At 52.1% G+C, this 18105-nt stretch overlaps 1 protein-coding gene across 1 annotated transcript in view; it reads left to right on the top strand.

Moving 5' to 3' along the window:
* Positions 1-18105, top strand: part of CARM1 (coactivator associated arginine methyltransferase 1) — a 52719-nt gene that overhangs the window by 33000 nt on the left and 1614 nt on the right. The window contains exons 2-13 of the mRNA XM_055344339.1: positions 5931-6037; positions 6981-7085; positions 9004-9114; positions 10190-10367; positions 12444-12534; positions 12718-12799; positions 16500-16585; positions 16767-16856; positions 17319-17456; positions 17552-17641; positions 17728-17840; positions 17929-18006. Of these exons, the coding sequence (XP_055200314.1) occupies positions 5931-6037; positions 6981-7085; positions 9004-9114; positions 10190-10367; positions 12444-12534; positions 12718-12799; positions 16500-16585; positions 16767-16856; positions 17319-17456; positions 17552-17641; positions 17728-17840; positions 17929-18006 (1269 nt within the window). The remainder of the gene's footprint in view (positions 1-5930; positions 6038-6980; positions 7086-9003; positions 9115-10189; positions 10368-12443; positions 12535-12717; positions 12800-16499; positions 16586-16766; positions 16857-17318; positions 17457-17551; positions 17642-17727; positions 17841-17928; positions 18007-18105) is intronic.

The raw sequence follows: 18105 nt of genomic DNA, 5'->3' as shown, positions 1-18105 counted from the left end.
AAGAGATTCACTGACACTGGTATGATCATAATCGTGACAAACGACATAATGGGATTGACATGTGACTCAATATTCAGGAACTAACACACACGAGTGACACAGAAATCTATTAGACAGTACTCCACAAGTACAGGAAGTGAGTTGCTTAGGACTGGGTGTAACGATACACACGATGAGTAGGTGACAGAGCAGATGACAGACAGTGAACAGGACAGAACAACATCTGATTTCTGTACACACGATGAGTAACACACACACGTTTGGTGATCTGTATAGTTATCAGGATCTGGGATTCATACGATCATACGGCACACACGTTCATTATCTAATGAATGACTAGCAGACACACATACGACAGGACCGCGGAATATCGCAACTGACTGTGATAGGTGAGTACGACGTACACTGGCTATCGATACGAATGCTATAACAGAGTGACACTAGACACAGATACACATAAGAGTGGTATGTTATGATCGAGGCATGATTTTAGTGATGATGTTATTGGTAGTATGGGTTGCGGAGATACAGTTATCTGTGGGGAAGTTATGTGAGATCGGGTATTGAGCGAGATGTGATGTGTAATGGATCAGGATACGAGAACACATGGCATTGTGCACAACACAGGGGTAGGAGACACACAATAGCGAGGGGGGTATATATGATAGAGGGCGACTTAGAGAGAGAGTTGCTCATGGAGCGTATGGGGATTGCGGCGTGGATATGACACAGGGTTACAGGGATGTGTTGGGAACAGAGTGTGTGGCATCTCATATGACAGACATCTGGGAAGATGAGTCATAGCATGTCAAGATCTCTATCAGGTCTTGGACCAGAGTATAGGACAGTGACACACAACGGTGAGGTCACACGTGGTCTATAGAGCGACACAGGCACTTTTTTGTACACTTATAAGTGTGTAGGATATGAAGACGAAATGGCGTGAGAATTAGACTTTGATAGTCTAGATTCTAACTCTTAGTGAGACTGGAGCATTCTGGTAGGGTTGGGTGAATTTGATGGGTACATCTTAGATAGGAGGTAGTCAGATAGATGGGCATTTAGATGGGGGGGGGGGGGACATGGTACACACAGAGATGCAGTAGTGAGGAGATAGGATGATTTAGATATACTAGATTTTACATTGTTTACATGGTGGATAGAGAGGTATCTAACTATTGGAGACTACAACAGTTAGAGGTGCACATTCACTGTGTCTAGAAGAAGCATATAACGTCGAACGAAGTAGATGGAGAGAGAGTGTGGAGTGTTTGATTTATAGTCAGTGGAGCGAGTATTGGAGAAGAGTTAGATTGTATATAAAGGGTGCAGTTGAGGTTTGAGAGATGAGTGGACTTAGGGTGACAGTTTTTTGAGATCACAGCGGAGTGCATAGACGTGTTGTCATCAGATGGCGGAGTGAGGGTGTGGTAGTTTTGTTTTAATGAACTTAGTGAGAGGCGGCGTACTAATTACTACGGATAGATCAGAGTGATTTGGATAGCACACTTTGGATGAGGCAGCGTACAACTCAGAGAGAGTATACTTATATGACAATCTCATAACGGAGCATCTGTCACTCAAAACATCATGGTAGTATCACGGCGCGAGGGATGTGACGGCGAGTATTTGGGTTCGAGTGTTACAGAGAGAGCTCGGAGTGTCAGACGCGGTGTGGAGGATAAACAAGAGACATGAGAGCACATAGGTGAGAGAGATGGTTGGAACAAGTGGAAGCAAGACATATGCAGCGACACCAACGGAGAAAATGAGACTAGCTGTAGAGACATGACAAGGCACGAGCAACGTGGAAGATCATAGTCACATGAGATGAGGCGACAGTGGACAGAGGTGAAGAGTCGGATATCAGTACAGAGACCAGACAGTACAGGATCACGAGGACATGCGAGAATGATACGAGCATCGCGTAGTTGAGAGTGTTCATGGCACATATAGTTTAGTTGTGACTCTTCTTACATCTATGTTAGTTATGTAGCAGAGACACGTGATAGAGAGGGACAAATAATATTAGTGATACTCATTCATCTGTACTGGAGAGATGTAGACATATAGACACACGTATTCTGACACATTACATGTATCATGCCGAACACCAGGACATGTCGTAGGGAGAAAAAAAGGTGGGCAACTCTTGAGGGTTCAAAGGCAGAGAGATTCTCTATGATGCAACACGACTGTGTCACTCAACAGTAGGGATGTATAATCATATTCACTATGAGTGTGCACGAAGATGGGCACTATGCTAGTGTACACGTATCTATGGAGACTCAGTGTACAACAGATATTGTATGAGAAGAAGGGATGATGTAGAGGTCGACAGTCAAACACAGAGGCTCGTAGCAGAACATTATACAGTGTGTGACTAAGATGGAGATTGGTGTGTACATACTGACGTAAGAGTTATACGGAACAAGAGGATAGGATAGTAGACGGTACAGGGAGAAATACAATCTCTTGAACGATCATTTCTGGAGAGAGAGTTAGCAGATCTATGGGGAGTGAACGCAAGATATAGGAAAGGGGGGGAAAGAACACTTGGAGACACACAGTGCACATAAGATCGAGATATGTATGAAGATTGCTTGATGGTTGAGGAGTCTGCGACACGTAACAGAGGGGTCATGTGCCGTGTTAGGATGTTCGTGTATAAACAACATGTCGTCTGCAGTTCACTCACTCGATAGGAGTAATACCGAGAGAGGAGTGAAGGAGACATTGCACTCTACTCAGCGATGGCAGGGTCATGTGAGTGATTCAAAACGTATAGACAACAGAGTTAACGAATCTGTACTATTGCTACTTAGTTGATTCAATATTATGTCGGAGACCACAACGTTCAACGGGGAGAAATGAATGAAACTAGACACATAGTCTATTGGTAGACAGAACAGACGGGGGCACAGATCAGGAGACGGAGAGGCAGGGACAGAGATGATGACAAAGTGGGAGATAATGAATTCTCGGTTAGCAAGATATCGAGAGACGGCGGACACACTCATGAGTGCGTGGTTCTGATCACTATAACTCTGTGAGGGTGTTATACTTGTGAGGTAGGAAAACATACACAACGGAGGACATGGATGGGATATGCAGGTATACTGGATAAGATCAATAGTGGTATCTGCTGGGAGCTATAGAAGACAGCGCGCAGACTACTCATACAGTCTCGACACTTGGACACTAGAGAGGCGTGAGCGTTGGACACAGCAAGTGTGAGCATGACATTTAGTTGACGCACTCGAGAGACACTGAGGGTTGGCACAGGCTTAGATATCGGTACAGCGAGGATGTGGGAGAGGGTAGGGACGACTGAGACAAAGGCGGACATATCATACATGCGTGGGGGCACACTGATAGGGATTCACAGAGGCGACATTTAGGATGGATCACGTGTGAGGGGGGTGGGGGGTGTAGATGTTGACAACAATTGAGGGGGTGGCGATTTGACATTACAACAGTTTGCAGGGTAGGAGGTGGAGTGTATCACAGGACTTGGGCATTTGGATGACGTAAGGGGTAATGTTTTGGAGGTGATTCTCTTAAACTCTACGAGTGACTCTTAATTGTACGGATGATCTGAGTATCTAATGTAAGACATCAGGGCACAACAGGGACATGTTGCTGATACATGAAGATATGTGACACATACTGTAACTGTTCGACACAGAAGTAGAGTGACTGATACTGGCATGTTGTGTGAGGTGACAGACAACACGCGTCAGGTGATTTACTATAGGTAGGTCACTAGCATTCTTGATCTCTGAGATGTTATTAGATTGGAAGGTAGGGAGTGGAGCGTGGGAATTTCAGACGACATGGTGTCACTGTGGGTAAGGACGGCATGCGAATAGAGGGTACAGAGTGCTATAGACGAGTATACAGCGAAGCACTGAGATCTAGGCGACAGAATCACTAGACAATACCAGAGGAGGTACGGGATAGATAAAGAGCACAGACGAAACTGGACAGAGTTATGATATTACACATGTAGGTCAAAATGCTGAATCGGTAGGTTTAAGGAAATATCTAGTGGGGGGTTAACGTGGTGAAGGGGATGATATGGGAAATAAATGAGGGAAATATGTGAATGATGTTTGGTGGAAATGATGTTGTTGGGAAGGGTTGGTATGAAGACGATAAGGGTTATAGGAAAATGATAAGTAAAGGGAGGTAGAAGGGGGGCAAAGGAGGGGGAGAGGCATGGTGGAAGGAGACAAAGTAATAAGGAGGATAAAATGGAACGGTATGTGGTCTGAACGGGGGGTGAGGGGACGGGAAAGAAGTGATGAGGTGGTGGGGGGGTGGTATATGTGAAGGTGATGGAGGAGAAATGGGTATGTGAGAATGTGTGTTGAATTGGGCTGGGTGACTGTGAAATAATAGGTTTGGGGTAAAAGGGGGAAAATGGATAGTTATCTGTGAAGGTTTTATGAGCTATGGTGGCTCGGGGTGGAGAAGGTTGAGCAGTGGAGGTGGCCTGGGGCTGGAGACTACATCAAGGCGTGGCAGCCGGGCCTGGTCCAGGCTGGCTGAGGCCAGTGAGCCCAGTGGGCCCAGAGTTGGGAGGAGAGCCCAGGTGGAGGGGCTGCCTGCCCACCGCTGCCAGCTCCCTGGGAGCCCCCTTGGCTGTACCCGTGCCCCAGGGGCCAGAGGAGGCCAGGCGGTGGAGGAAGCAGCCGGGTGACTGGCCACCTCTCTCCAGAGGTCGTCTTCAGCCTGCTCCGTTTCTTTTTTTCTTTTTTTTTTTTTAATATTTATTTATTTATTTATGATAGACACAGAGAGAGAGAGAGAGAGATGCAGAGACACAGGCAGAGGGAGAAGCAGGCTCCATGCACCGGGAGCCTGATGTGGGACTCGATCCCGGGACTCCAGGATCGCGCCCTGGGCCAAAGGCAGGCGCCAAACCGCTGAGCCACCCAGGGATCCCCCTGCTCCGTTTCTTTCTTTACTTAAATTAATAATCCAAAGTCTGTGTTTAAAACCACCACCAGGGGTGCACGTTATGAATTGGTATAAATTTCTGTTTTATGAATATTTAGAGTTGACTTTTTTCCCTTTTAATTGTCAGTTTTTGAGATTGAGGTGAAGTACTCATAACAAAAATGTACCATTTTAACCTTTTTTTTTTTTTTTTAAGTGTAGGGTCCAGGGGCTCTACATGTGCTCACACTGCTGTGCACCCTTCCCCACCATCTGCCTCCAGAACTTTCTCATCGTCCCAGACCGCATATTTTCATAAAAAGGAGCTTTGTCTTACAAATACCATCCTACTTTTATTTATTTATTTTTAAAGATTTTATTTATTTATTCATGAGAGAGAGAGAGAGAGAATGGCAGACACAGGCAGGGGGAGAAGCAGGCTCCATGTCAGGAGCCCGACGTGGGACTCGATCCCGGGTCTCCAGGATCAGGCCCTGGGCCAAAGGCGGTGCTAAACCGCTGAGCCACCCGGGCTGCCCCTGTCCTACTTTTAAAATTGTTAAAATATGCAGAACAAAGTTTGACCTCTTAACCATTTTAGGGTGTACGGTTCCAGGGTAGTAGATACCGGTACACTGTTGTTCCACCCCCCTCCACCCTCATTCAGGTCCACCCCCACAGACCCCATAGGGAGCTGCTGGCTGGGCTCACAGTGATCAGGCTGCGGCAGGTCCGATGCTAGCTTGGCAGAGGCTAGGCTCACCCCCACTGGCTGCGCAGAGCATGCTCACCCCACAGTGCAGGACACCTGCCTTCTTGTGCTGGCCACCAAGGGGCAGCTTCTTCTTAAATTCCAACATCGTTTTGGGGAAAAAGAAATCATCAAGCCTGTGTGCTCAAGGTAGAAGAGTTGGGGTGTGCACCTAGACAGACCCTCAGCCCCCACCCCTGAGATGCCCACTCATGACCTGGCTTCCCCCTTCCAGATTTCTGTTCCTTCTATAACATCCTGAAAACCTGTCGGGGCCACACCCTGGAGCGGTCGGTGTTCAGCGAGCGCACAGAGGAGTCCTCTGCCGTGCAGTATTTCCAGGTGGGTACTTCGCACTCCTGGCCAGGCTGTTGCCGCTGGATGGCCCCTGGGAGGCTGTGCAGCACGGGGCAGGCCCACCTGGGTGCTCATCCTGGCTCTGCCCCTTATTAGCCATGTAGCCTTGGGCAGGTGTCTGTTTGCTGGGCCTCAGTTTTCTGATCTATGAAACGGAGATGTCAGGGCCTGTCTAGGAGGGTTGCTGGAAGAATGTGAGTGCAGGTGGAGCTCAGGTCCACAGGCGTTCTGAGTAACAATAGCACAGTTATCCTGAGCCTGTGCTGCGTGTCAGGCACTGGTGTAAGCACTTTGACACGTACAGAGCACTTGATCCTCCCAACAACCCTAGGAGGTAAGTACTATTATTGTCCCCATTTTACAGATGAGAAAACTGAGGCTCAGAGAGGTTAAGTGACTTGCTCCAAGTCACACAGCTATTATGCAACAGAGCCAAGATGGGAAGCCAGGTCTGCCTGATGCCAAAGCCTGTGCCCCTGCCCGGGTGCCTCGCTGCCTCCCGATCGCCCGTTGTCTTACAGAGAGACCCCGCAGCACCTCACCTGCCTGGCGCTCTGAGTTCTAGGGTTCTGTTTGATCTACAACTCTGCTTCGTTGGGGACCCTAAGATGGGGCAGGCGGCCCCCAATCCCGGCACCCCGTCCCATGGCAAATTCTGACTTCTGGGTGGCTTCCAGGTCCAGGCAACATCCTGCTGCAAACTTTGGCCACGGTGATGGTCGCGGTGTCCCTCCTGGGGCCTCTGGCTTCCCGCTTCCTTTCCTGGAGCAGCTGGCAGCTGCCAGTGGGGTCTAGGTCGGCTGAGGGGGCGCAGCCTCCCGAGGGAGCTGTGGGCCCACTGCGGGCCCTCCTCTGTCGCAGGGCCGGCCAGGACCTCGGCCCTCTGTGCTGCCGCGTGCCCTGTGCCATTGGCCTGTCTCTGTTCCAGTTTTATGGCTACCTGTCCCAGCAGCAGAACATGATGCAGGACTACGTGCGGACGGGCACCTACCAGCGCGCAATCCTGCAGAACCACACAGACTTCAAGGACAAGGTGAGCACGCCTGGCGCCTCCCAGCTGGACCCTGGCCGGTGGTGGAGTGGCCCGCCCTGCCTTCCGCTTGCCTTCACACCCTTTCCATCTGGCTTGAGCCGCTGCACTGTGTCCTCGTCTGTAGTTCTGTTTTTCTCTGCTCATTGAGTTTGTCTTTGAATTTTTCGGGTTACAAAAGCAAACTCTACTTGTAAAAACCCAGCGTGTATGATGCAGGCATGGAAAGCCTCTGTCGTTTACCTTGAAAACCACCACTGCCAACAGTAAGGGTTTTTCCCAAATTTTCCCCCGTGCACATATCAGCTTATGTATTTCAGAATTAGTTAACCAAATCAGTGATTTACAAAATAGGACCTTATCCTTCCTAGACTCTTCCTGCTTTTCCCCATGTAACGCTATGTCTTGGGACACACCAGTACGTCATGTAGATATATTATAATTTTTTAAAAGATTTTATTTATTTATTAATGAGAGACACAGAGAGAAGAGGCAGAGATGCAGGCAGAGGGAAAAGCAGGCTTCTCGAAAGGAGCCCGATATGGGACTCAATCCCCGGACTGGGGTCATACCCTGAGCCACTGAGCCAACTCAGGCATCCCTATAATTTTTTTTTTTTAAGATTTTTTAAGATTTACTTATTTGATAGAGCGAGCACAAGCGGGGGTGGGGTGGGGGGCAGAGAGAGAGGGAGAAGCAGGCTCCCTGCTCTGTGGGGAGAGCAGGGAGCCTGATGTGGGGGCTCAATCCCAGGACCCCGGGGACCTGAGCTGAAGGCAGACGCTTAACTGACTGAGCCACCCAAGTGCCCGTTTTTCCTTTTGAACCAATGGGAGCTTGTGTTTTTCTCAGCTCATCTTGGGAGGCGCTCCACATGGTCTCTGCGGATCTGCCTCATCTGGCAGCTTGGTCCGTGGCCCCCAGGACACAGCCCGAGCCCTGGGGCCTGAGCCCCATGGCCCGGCATCCTGCCCTTTCTCTTGGGCACTGGCGTGAGCACGTTGGCAGCACTGGGGGTTGGGAAGTGCACCTGCCTCTGGCCACATCCCTCCCAGCTCTCCCAGTGTGGAGACCATTGCCTGGTTCCTCTGGATCTCCGAGAAGCACGCCGCCTGGGCTCTCCCTCTGGGCGTGCTGCTGCTCCCAGAGCACTTCTGCTTTAGAAAGCTCACGCATGTCGCCCGGAGGAAGCCGTCAGTCTGATCCGGGACCGGGTCGGTTTTCTAAACATGAGCCTGGACTCTTGTGAGAGTCCACGTGGCGGGGCCAGCAGCCCGTGCGGTGGGTGGTGCACAGCTGGGCCTGGGGCTGGGGCGGCTTGGCACACAGAGTGCAGAGATGCTGCCACCGAGCCCCTTGCCTCCCTGCTGGGGCCGCTGAGGCCCTGCAAGGGCACCTTTTAGCTTCTGCCTGGTGTCACCGCCCTTGGCCCCGCTGGTCAGATCTGTGCTTTCTGCGGGCGCCCCTGTCTGGTTGCCCAGATGCCTCGTGGGGCCGGGTCAGGGGTCGCTGACTTTCTGCCCGGCCTGTAGGCCTGGCTGGCTGGCCCCGAGCCTCAGTCGTGCTGCAGGACACAGCGGTGTTCCCAGTGAGAGCTCATTCCCAGGGGAGCTCTAGGTGTCCGCCGCGCTGCAGAGACTGAGCACGGCCCAAAATCTGGCCTGAGAGTGTTAATGGCCTTCGCGTCCTAGCAGTCTTCGGAACTCCCCTCCTGTCACCCCACGGGCTCCCAAGTGCTCCAGGTGGCTCTCAGAAGCCAGCCTTGGGTGCAGCCAGCCTGGGTGGCGAGGCAGGGAGCCACGGGGCTGGCACACACTCAGTGGGGAGGGTCTGACCCAGTGGGCACCCAGGATAGGCATGTTCCTCGTGGTCACCCTCGTGTCACTGGTGCTTTGTGTTCACTGCCCCCCTCCTACTCCAGATTGTTCTGGACGTTGGCTGCGGCTCTGGGATCCTCTCCTTTTTCGCTGCCCAAGCTGGAGCGAGGAAGATCTATGCGGTGGAGGCCAGCACGATGGCCCAGCACGCCGAGGTCAGCCACTCACCAGGGTCCCGGCCTGCCCTGGGGCTTGGGCTCTGAGCCTGTTCGCTCATGGGGCACCCCGCTTCTCTAGTTTGTCCAGAACCTACTGGATGAGGGAGGGCTGGGTGGGCCTGAGGGCGTGTGCTCTTCCCCGTGGGGCTGGGCCCGGTCTGCTGTCTTCAGAGGCTGCACGGCCTCTGGTTTCCAGGGTGAAGGGATTGTACAGTGACACAGACTAGAGTGGGACTGGAACCTCGGCTCCCCGGCCAGTGTCCCCCACTTCGAGCTCCCCTGTAAATTCACGGAATGTGGGTGACAACAGGGTTTTGTTTGCTTTTTTTCTTTTCGTGTACTGAAACCTTTATTATGAAGGTTCAGAGCCCAAAAGCCACAAAGTTAGGTAAACTGAAGATGCTTCCCTCCCCCGGCCCCAGCCGCCCAGCATGCCCGGGAGCGGGACAGACCTGTGTGGAAGCTCTCCAGAGCTGTCCCGGGCTCCTCCTCTGACACAGCCCCGCTCCCTGGACAGCACGTCTGGGACGATCTGTGTCCCCACCTAAAGAGAGCGTCCTCACCCTCTCAATGGCCTGGCCGCAGAGCATCCCGTTGCCCCCAGGCTGGCGGGACCTTTGTTTAGATGCAGTTAGGCTGCCATTAACCTTCGAGGTCATTGCGATGCAAACACCTGCTGCGCCGAATCCCTTATACACGTGTCCCCTCTCTCGCGTGCGGTTATGTCTGTAGGACACATTCTTAGCACTGGAATCGCTGGGTTGGAGGGTGTGTCCCAGTTTAGCTTTGGTGGCTGTAGCAGAGCCCACTCAGCCTGTCTATTCCTATCAGTCGTTGTCCTCGAAGGGTAGAGGTGACACCAGGGGACCGGGAGCTGCCGCAGGAGAGGCTCTGAGAGGGCTGGGGCTGGTAATGGCCATGGTTAGGATGCCAGCGGGGGAGGCGAGGGGCGGGTTTGGTGGCGGTGGGTGGGTGGCAGCCCTGCCCTGAGAGGAGGGGCCTGGGGACCACCCAAGGTGTGGCTGGGTGCAGGGGTCCCCTTGACACCTCTGGAACCCCCACCCACCTGCAGGTCTTGGTGAAGAGTAACAACCTCACTGAGCGCATCGTGGTCATCCCCGGGAAGGTGGAGGAAGTCTCGCTCCCAGAGCAGGTGGACATCATCATTTCCGAGCCTATGGGCTACATGCTCTTCAACGAGCGCATGCTCGAGAGCTACCTCCACGCCAAGAAGTACCTGAGGCCCGGGGGTGAGTGTCCCTGCTGGTGCGGGTGGCTGCCACGTGGGGGTCCCCTCACAGAGCCCCTGGCTGCTGCCCAGTCGGTCTGACTGTGGTTCTGTCCCTTGCTAGCCTGGGGGGCTGGGGGCATCTGGGCCTTTACCCCCAAGACCCCACCCCGCCCCAGCTGGCTGTGGCCTCGAGACTACTGGGCCAGACATGCACCTGCCCTGCCCAGCCAGAGTATGGAGGGGGTTCCCTGCATGCCCCCTGAGAGCCTCCGGGCCGCCTCTGCCATCCTATGCCCTGGGGTTGTGGGGACAGTGTCTAGCTGGGAATGGGGGTTGTGGTAGGGCGGAAGGTATTCTGTGGTGGCCACTTGCCCGAGGAGTCGGCCTTTTGTCTTCATTCCTGGCACAACAGGCCTCATCCTAGACAGGCCCTGAGTGCCTCCGAGCCAGAGAGACGAAGGAGGGAGTTCGTGTGTGCATGAGAGTGGGCTGGGGTTCTTGAGGGTCGGGGAGCAACCGTCTGTGTTGTGAAGGTGTGCCCTTCTGTGGCCTCCTGTGCGTGTCACTGTGCCTGCCTACCCACGCACCTGGGTCATTGACTGTTCAGATCCAATCTGTGTCCCTGGGGGTCTGTGCACGAGGGCCCGGAACATCTGCTGGTAGGTCCATTTCCGTGCTTGGGTCTGGGTTTGTATCTGTGTCTCAAGTATTTCCGTACTAGCAAGGGGTCATGCGTGTGTATACACGCATGTGTGCATGTGGCACAGGAGGACCCTGGCCAGGGCAGCAGCCATGGGGCAGAACATGCAAAGCTGGGGGCCTGGCACACCCCATGGGGGCCAGGGGACAGGCAGCTCTGTGGGGAGGCACCCATTTCGGTCCCCTGGCCTCCCTGGATCTAGGCTGCGGGCACTGGCCTCCGGCTCGCTCCTGGAGGGAGGATGTGGCCACCACTTCCCACAGCTGGGGCCTGTGTCGCAGGTGTGAGTGTGGGAATCCAGGCTGCCTTGGGGGTTGGCCTGGATCTGCTCCCCTTCCGTCCTGCGGGTAGGCTAGGCTGGCCGGGGGTGCGCCCCAGTAGGGTGGGCACCTCATTCTAGAACATGAGCACAGATGGGAGCCAAGCCCTGGCGTGCGGTCAGGCCGCCTGCCCCCAGCCTGCCCCCAGCCTGCATGTGTGTCTTCGTTCTATCTCCAGATGCTCTTTGGGGGATCGAAGGGACTCGTGTCCCTGGCCAGATACCTGTAGGTGCCTTCAGAGCAGGAGCCCTTTCCCTTGGGCTCGGCCTGGAGGGTGGCTTCTGAGCCTGGGTTGGTCTCCCCCTCCCCCATCCCAGTGGCTTCAGCTGAGCCTTCTAGCTGGAAGGGAAGGCAGGTTCCTGCCTCAGGCCCCCCTCCTGCATAGAAGGTGGGGAGGCCCACATCTGGAGACCAGGTGACCTGGGGCCCTGGACTACCCGAAGTGGGTGGGGCCTTGTGAGCCGTGCTCTCTCTGCCACTGGCTCAGACTCATCAGCCTGTTGAGTCACACACAGACAGAGGACCCTGCCCCCCTGCCCCTTCCCACTTCAGACCAGTTGCCGCCCCAGGGCAGCCAAGTGGCCCACCCAGCCTCTGGCCTCATGTGAGGCCCTGACAGTGTAGCCAAGGGCTCACCTTCCCTCTGTTCAGAGAGCTTTGCTTCACTTTCTCTGGCTGCACATCTGTCCATGGACAGTGGCACCTGAGAGACTCCGCCTGGCTGACTGATCAGGGACCCAGAGGCCTGGCTGCACCCCAGGCACCACGTACTTACCCCTGAGGCTTTTGCAGGTGCGTTCCCACCTCCCAGCCCTAGTAATGGACCAGAGGGACAGGCCTTCCTGCGTCCCTGGCTGGCTGTCCAAGTTTAATGAGTCAGTGGATGTCAGGTGTTCATCTTGGCCGGTGGCAGAGAAGGTGCTCGATGCCTCTGTGTTGCTCGAATGCACAAAGGAATGAAAGAGAAGCTGGGAAATCCCAGGCTTGGGGGCCCTGGGGCCACTTGGAAGCTCTGCCAGGCCCTTTGGGATGTTCCACCCTGACGCCAGCACCCCTCCCTGCCCCCCACTCCCAGGAAACATGTTCCCCACCATTGGTGACGTCCATCTTGCACCCTTCACGGATGAACAGCTCTACATGGAGCAGTTCACCAAGGCCAACTTCTGGTGAGTGTGACCTGGGTGTCCTGCCTTCTCAGGGACAGCCCGCTTCTCTTTTTCTCCTCATCCTCAGTAGGACCTGAAAGACTTGGGCTGGATGAGGGCCAGCTGGGAGAAAAGGCAGCCTGCTCCACCTGTCTCTCCTGCTGTGCTGGTGACCTTGCTGTGGGGGATGGGGGCTTTCTGCAGGTACCAGCCATCCTTCCATGGAGTGGACCTGTCAGCCCTCCGAGGCGCTGCGGTGGACGAGTATTTCCGGCAGCCTGTGGTGGTGAGTGGGGCACCCAAGGCACTATTGCAGTTAGCACTGGGCGTGGCCCTCCTCTGGGGTGACAAGACAGGGGCATGGTCTTTCCTGTCAGTCCTCGTGCAAGCTGCGCAGCCCTAGGAAAGCCGCTGCCCCTCTGAGTTCTTGCTTTTGCCGCTACGCAGAACTTTGACACAGGGATGTTGGGAATAAAGTGGCAGTGCACGTGGAGCGCTTTAATGCTCACTAAGCATGCAGTACATGCAAGCTGCTAAGAGACTGTGGGTGAACTGGTTTTGATTGATTTTAACTGAGATTTTTTTGAACTGATATAGATCCATGGTTCAAAAATCAAAAAAATATAAAACTGAAAAGCCTAAAGGCAAACAGTATGTCTTGGATCTCTTCTCAGGAGTTTTATATCTAAATGTGCATATACAAATATATAAATATATAAACACACAAATACATACGTATATAACCTTTTTTCCCCCAAAATATAGCATAATCAACATACTATTTTGACTTTCTGTGATCAGAGTATATACATTTTATGATTTCATTTCTTTGAAATTTGTTGACAGTTGCTTTATGCCCACTTTATGTGATCTCTTTTGGTTAATGTTGTTGTGTACTTGAGAAGAATGTGTATTTATCACTTGTTAAGTACAATGTTATATTGTCAATTAAGTCATGTTAGTTAATCATGTTGGTCAAATTTTGTCTACTGATGTTTTGGGGAGGGTGAGGGGAGGGATTTTCTGCTTTTTCCTCTCACTGATCATGGATTTCCCATTCCTGAGTTTTTGCTTTATGTTTTTTGGCACTATGTTATTAGGTGCAGGCAGGTTTAGGATGATTGTATCTTCCTCTTGGAGCGATCCTTTTGTCATTATAAAGTGTTCTCTCTTTTCTCTCAAGTAGTACTAGTTGCCCTAAAGCCCCCTCTCCTTTTTTTCTGATACTAGTTCAGCTAGTCCGGCTTTCTTTTGGTTAATCTTTAAACAATATGTATTTTTCCATCTTTCTACTTTCAACTTTTCTGTATCCTTATTAAGGTTTGTTTCATGTAAGCAGCATATATTTGGGATTGGTTTTTTAACCAGATTGATATTGTCTTTCAACGACAACATGGAGACCATTTTACATTTGATGTAATTACTGGTCTTCATGGGTAGAAATTTATCTTTTTTCTATTTATTCTGAATGTTGGTTCTGTTAAACTGTTTTGCTGTCTCTTGTTTTAATAAGTTATGTATTGTTTTCCCCCACTTGATGTTTTTCACTAGTTTTAGGTAGACCCTTGGGTACCAACTCTTTAAACACTACCTCTGCCCCATTCTCTTTCTCCTTCTAGGACATTTTTACTATGTCTCAGATGATTTTTACACTGTTTTCTGCATTTTTCATCTTTTTTTCCTAATTGCTTCATTTTCATATTTCCTGCTGATCCATCTTCTAGTTCAAGTCTTTGCTATTTAAGTTGATTTTTTAAATCTTCAGTCCTAGGATCTCATTCTGCTTATTTTTTCAGTCTCTGAAATGCATTTTTTCTACTTTTTTTTCATACATACTACACGTTTCTGGTTACTTTTATTATCTAGATAAGTGTTAGTGTATTTTTCTTTTTATTTACTCTCTTAGATGGAGGCTCTGGGTGATGTTTTTCCTCCCAAGGATTTTATTTTTCCTGGCAATTAGCCATATAGATAGATTACTGGTCCTATTAGACATTTGACATATCTAGAGGCTGCTTTTCAGACTGGACTTTGCTGGTCTATTTCTTGGCTTCCTTGTAAGGCAGTGGTTTTCAAACATTTTGGTCTCAGGTGACCTGTTTCTAGTCTTAAAAATGGAGGATCCCAAAGAGCTTTTGTTAGTGTTTTAGCTGTTGATATACTGTCAATATCTCTTGGTATTAAAAATGAATACCAAGCCACTGGGTAGCTCAGTGGTTTAGTGTCTGCCATTGGCTCAGGGCGTGATCCTGGGATCCTGGGATTGAGTCCCACATCAGGCTCCCCAGAGCGAGCCTGCTTTTCCCTCTCCCTCTGTCTCTGCCTCACTCTGTGTCTCTCATGAATAAATAAATCTTAAAAAAAAGAAGAAACCCAAGGTGGGGTACCTGGGTGGCTCAGTCAGTTGAGTGTCTGACTCTTAATCTCACCTTGGGTTTTGATCTCAGGGTCATGAGTTCAAGCCCTGCATTGGGCTCCATGTTGGATGTGGAGTCTACTTAAAAAAAAAAAATTAAGCCCAAGAAATTAAAAATATATTTATTTTAAAATAAAATAACAATAAGCCCATTACATGTTAACATATATTTTTAAGAAAAAAACTTCCAAAACTTTACAGTGGGAACAGTTGGCATTTTTAACTTACGAATCTTTTTAATGTCTGGCTTATTTGGAGACAGTTGGATTCTGCTTCTGTGTTTAATTGGCTTTGGTATCACAGGTGAGTGAATCAAAGAAAACAGCATCTTAGTTTTATCATGAAAATAGTTTTGGCATTGGGGCACCTGGGTGGCTCAGTGGTTGAGAATCTGCCTGTGGCTCAGGTTGCCATCCTGGGGCCCTGGGATCAAGTCCCACATCAGGCTCCCTGCAGGGAGCCTGCTTCTCCCTCTGCCTATGTCTCTACCTTTCTCTGTGTGTCTCATGAATAAATAAATAAAATATTAAAAAAGAAAAAAAATCCTTTGGCCTTGAGAGTGCTCTGCAAGGGACTACATTTTGAGAACCACTGCTTTAGGGCCTCACCTTCAGTGGTCTAGTGCAAGCCTGGTGGGAGCCTCGCAGTGCTCCTCGTCCCAGCCTCCCAGCACCAGTACACAGCTGAACCTTTCCTTAGTTTTTCACTGTCTTATCAATGGCTTTCTGCTTGATTTCTTTGCCTCTAGGCCCCACTCCACATGCAGCTCAGGAATTGGCAGATGCCAGATGCCAGGTGCATGTAGAACATCCACCTCATGTTTCTGCATTTTCCTTTTGTTTCGTTTCTTGACCTCTTGAATCCTAGCTGCCTCGATAACCCCAAGCCCCCATTTTGCTTTCCTCATCCAGGGAGGCCACCAGAAGGTCCTGCCCCAAGGGGAGAGGCACAGGCGAAAAAACATCTCCCTTCTCTCTAGGATCTTGGCTCCCAAAGCTGTGGCTTGGCTGCTGTTGTTACCCTTCAGTACTTTCCAATTAGGCTTTTTTTTTCCTTTGTATTTTATTCAGCTCATAGTTCTTCACAGGACCGTTGTTGGTCTGGTACAAAGCCTCCGTCATAGCTGGGTGTGGACGTCAGCACAGCTCTCCGACTTGCGTTTTAACTTCACAGTTTATCTCAGAGATCCTTCCCCCATCTGTTCATAAAGAGCCTTTTCGTTCTTTCTCGGTCTTTTATGGGTGGGACATTTGTGGTTTAATTAGAAGGTGTCCAGAGGATGTCTACTCTGGACAGTCTGATCACGTGTGTGAGCTTGTATATGTACATGTGTGTCTGTAGGTTAAACTCCCAGAAGGGGAACTGCCAAGTTCCTAATGCATGTGAATCGTGGCCCATGCTGGCCCTCCATGGTGGCGAACCACTTCGGCCTCCCCCAGCATGTCTGAGAATGGCAAATTGGTTGTAGCCGAATGGCCTAGAGGCCTTGGCCAGCCGGAGAGGGGCAGAGCTCTCCCCTTCACAGCTGGCCTCAGTGCCTGAAGCCAAGTCACACTGTGGTCTCTCCCAGGACACATTTGACATCCGGATCCTGATGGCCAAGTCTGTCAAGTACACAGTGAACTTCTTAGAAGCCAAAGAAGGAGATTTGCACAGGTACCAGCACCCGTGCCCCTCCTCCCGAGCCTGGCTCCTGCTGGAGTCTGGGGCCAGCACAGCCTCCCACAGGCATTCTGCAGGCAGGCAGGGGCCCCAAAACCCCTCTCCCAGCCACCCCACTTCTCTCCTGGCAGTCCCAATTTGGTTTCCCCAGCAATCACCACCCTTTGCTTTCCAGGATAGAAATCCCTTTCAAATTCCACATGCTGCATTCCGGGCTCGTTCACGGTCTGGCTTTCTGGTTCGATGTCGCCTTCATCGGCTCCATGTGAGTGCAGCAGGGTGCAGAGCATGCTGCGCTCTCCACCTGCCCGGGTCCGACTTCCCTGTGGCTGTGACCCCTGGGCCTGGCGGGCTCAGAAGCCTGGCTGCGGGCTCGGGGGACAGGATAGGCCCTCTAGGCTCCCTATCCCCTCCAAAAAGGCAGGGACAGCTCACCTTTGAGCCAGAGACTATTGTGGGGGAGGGGGTGTCTACCCTGTTCTCAGTGACTGTCCTTCATGGGACCTGGTCTGTCTCTTGGCACAGAGGTCAGGGTGAGTGGGCCCCCTCGTGGCTGTGGATCTGTGTATGTGTGTGCATATACGTGCACAAGCACGTGCCTGGGACACCCGGGCAGCCAGCCGGTCTCAGTTCCAAGGCCCCAGGGGACCCATCAGAGATACCTAGGGGGAGCTCAAGGGGTGGTGGCTTCAGCCTGGTTAAGCGTGCGCCTGTCCTTTCTTGGCAGAATGACAGTGTGGCTCTCCACGGCCCCGACGGAGCCCCTAACCCACTGGTACCAGGTCCGGTGCCTGTTCCAGTCACCACTGTTCGCCAAGGCCGGGGACACGCTCTCAGGGACATGTCTGCTTATTGCCAACAAAAGGTGTGAGCTGCCGCTGGGGCGCCGGGGGAGGCGGGGGGGTGGGGTAGGCATCTACCCAGCCAGCTCATGGCTGTCCTCCCCTGCCCTCTCTGCAGACAGAGCTATGACATCAGTATTGTGGCCCAGGTAGACCAGACAGGCTCCAAATCCAGTAACCTCCTGGATCTGAAAAACCCCTTCTTCAGGTAGGATGGGCTGGCAGCCCACAGGCGGGGTGCCCCTCCCGGCCGGCAGCCTCTTAGCCCCGACTCCTGGCCTGTCTGTGCTGCAGATACACCGGCACGACGCCCTCGCCCCCACCCGGCTCCCACTACACGTCCCCCTCCGAGAACATGTGGAACACGGGCAGCACCTACAACCTCAGCAGCGGGATGGCTGTGGCGGGTGAGCGGCCCGTGCGGGCGAGGCAGGGGCGGGGTGCTGGGGCGCCGGCCACCACCTCCCAGCCCCTGACCTCTACGTCTCTGCACAGGGATGCCAACCGCCTACGACCTGAGCAGTGTTATTGCCGGCGGCTCCAGCGTGGGCCACAACAACCTGATTCCTTTAGGTGAGCGTCTCCAGGGGCTCTGGGGGTGGCAGGGCTTGGGCTTTCCGCGCCACAGTTGTTACTACCACCTCCTCTTTCTGGGGGCGCCTGGCGGAGGCC

Source organism: Nyctereutes procyonoides, unplaced genomic scaffold (assembly GCF_905146905.1).
Source record: "Nyctereutes procyonoides isolate TBG_1078 unplaced genomic scaffold, NYPRO_anot_genome, whole genome shotgun sequence".
Taxonomy (NCBI): domain Eukaryota; kingdom Metazoa; phylum Chordata; class Mammalia; order Carnivora; family Canidae; genus Nyctereutes; species Nyctereutes procyonoides.
The sequence above is the reverse complement of the archived record's forward strand: the minus strand, read 5'-3'. Positions and strand labels throughout refer to the sequence as shown.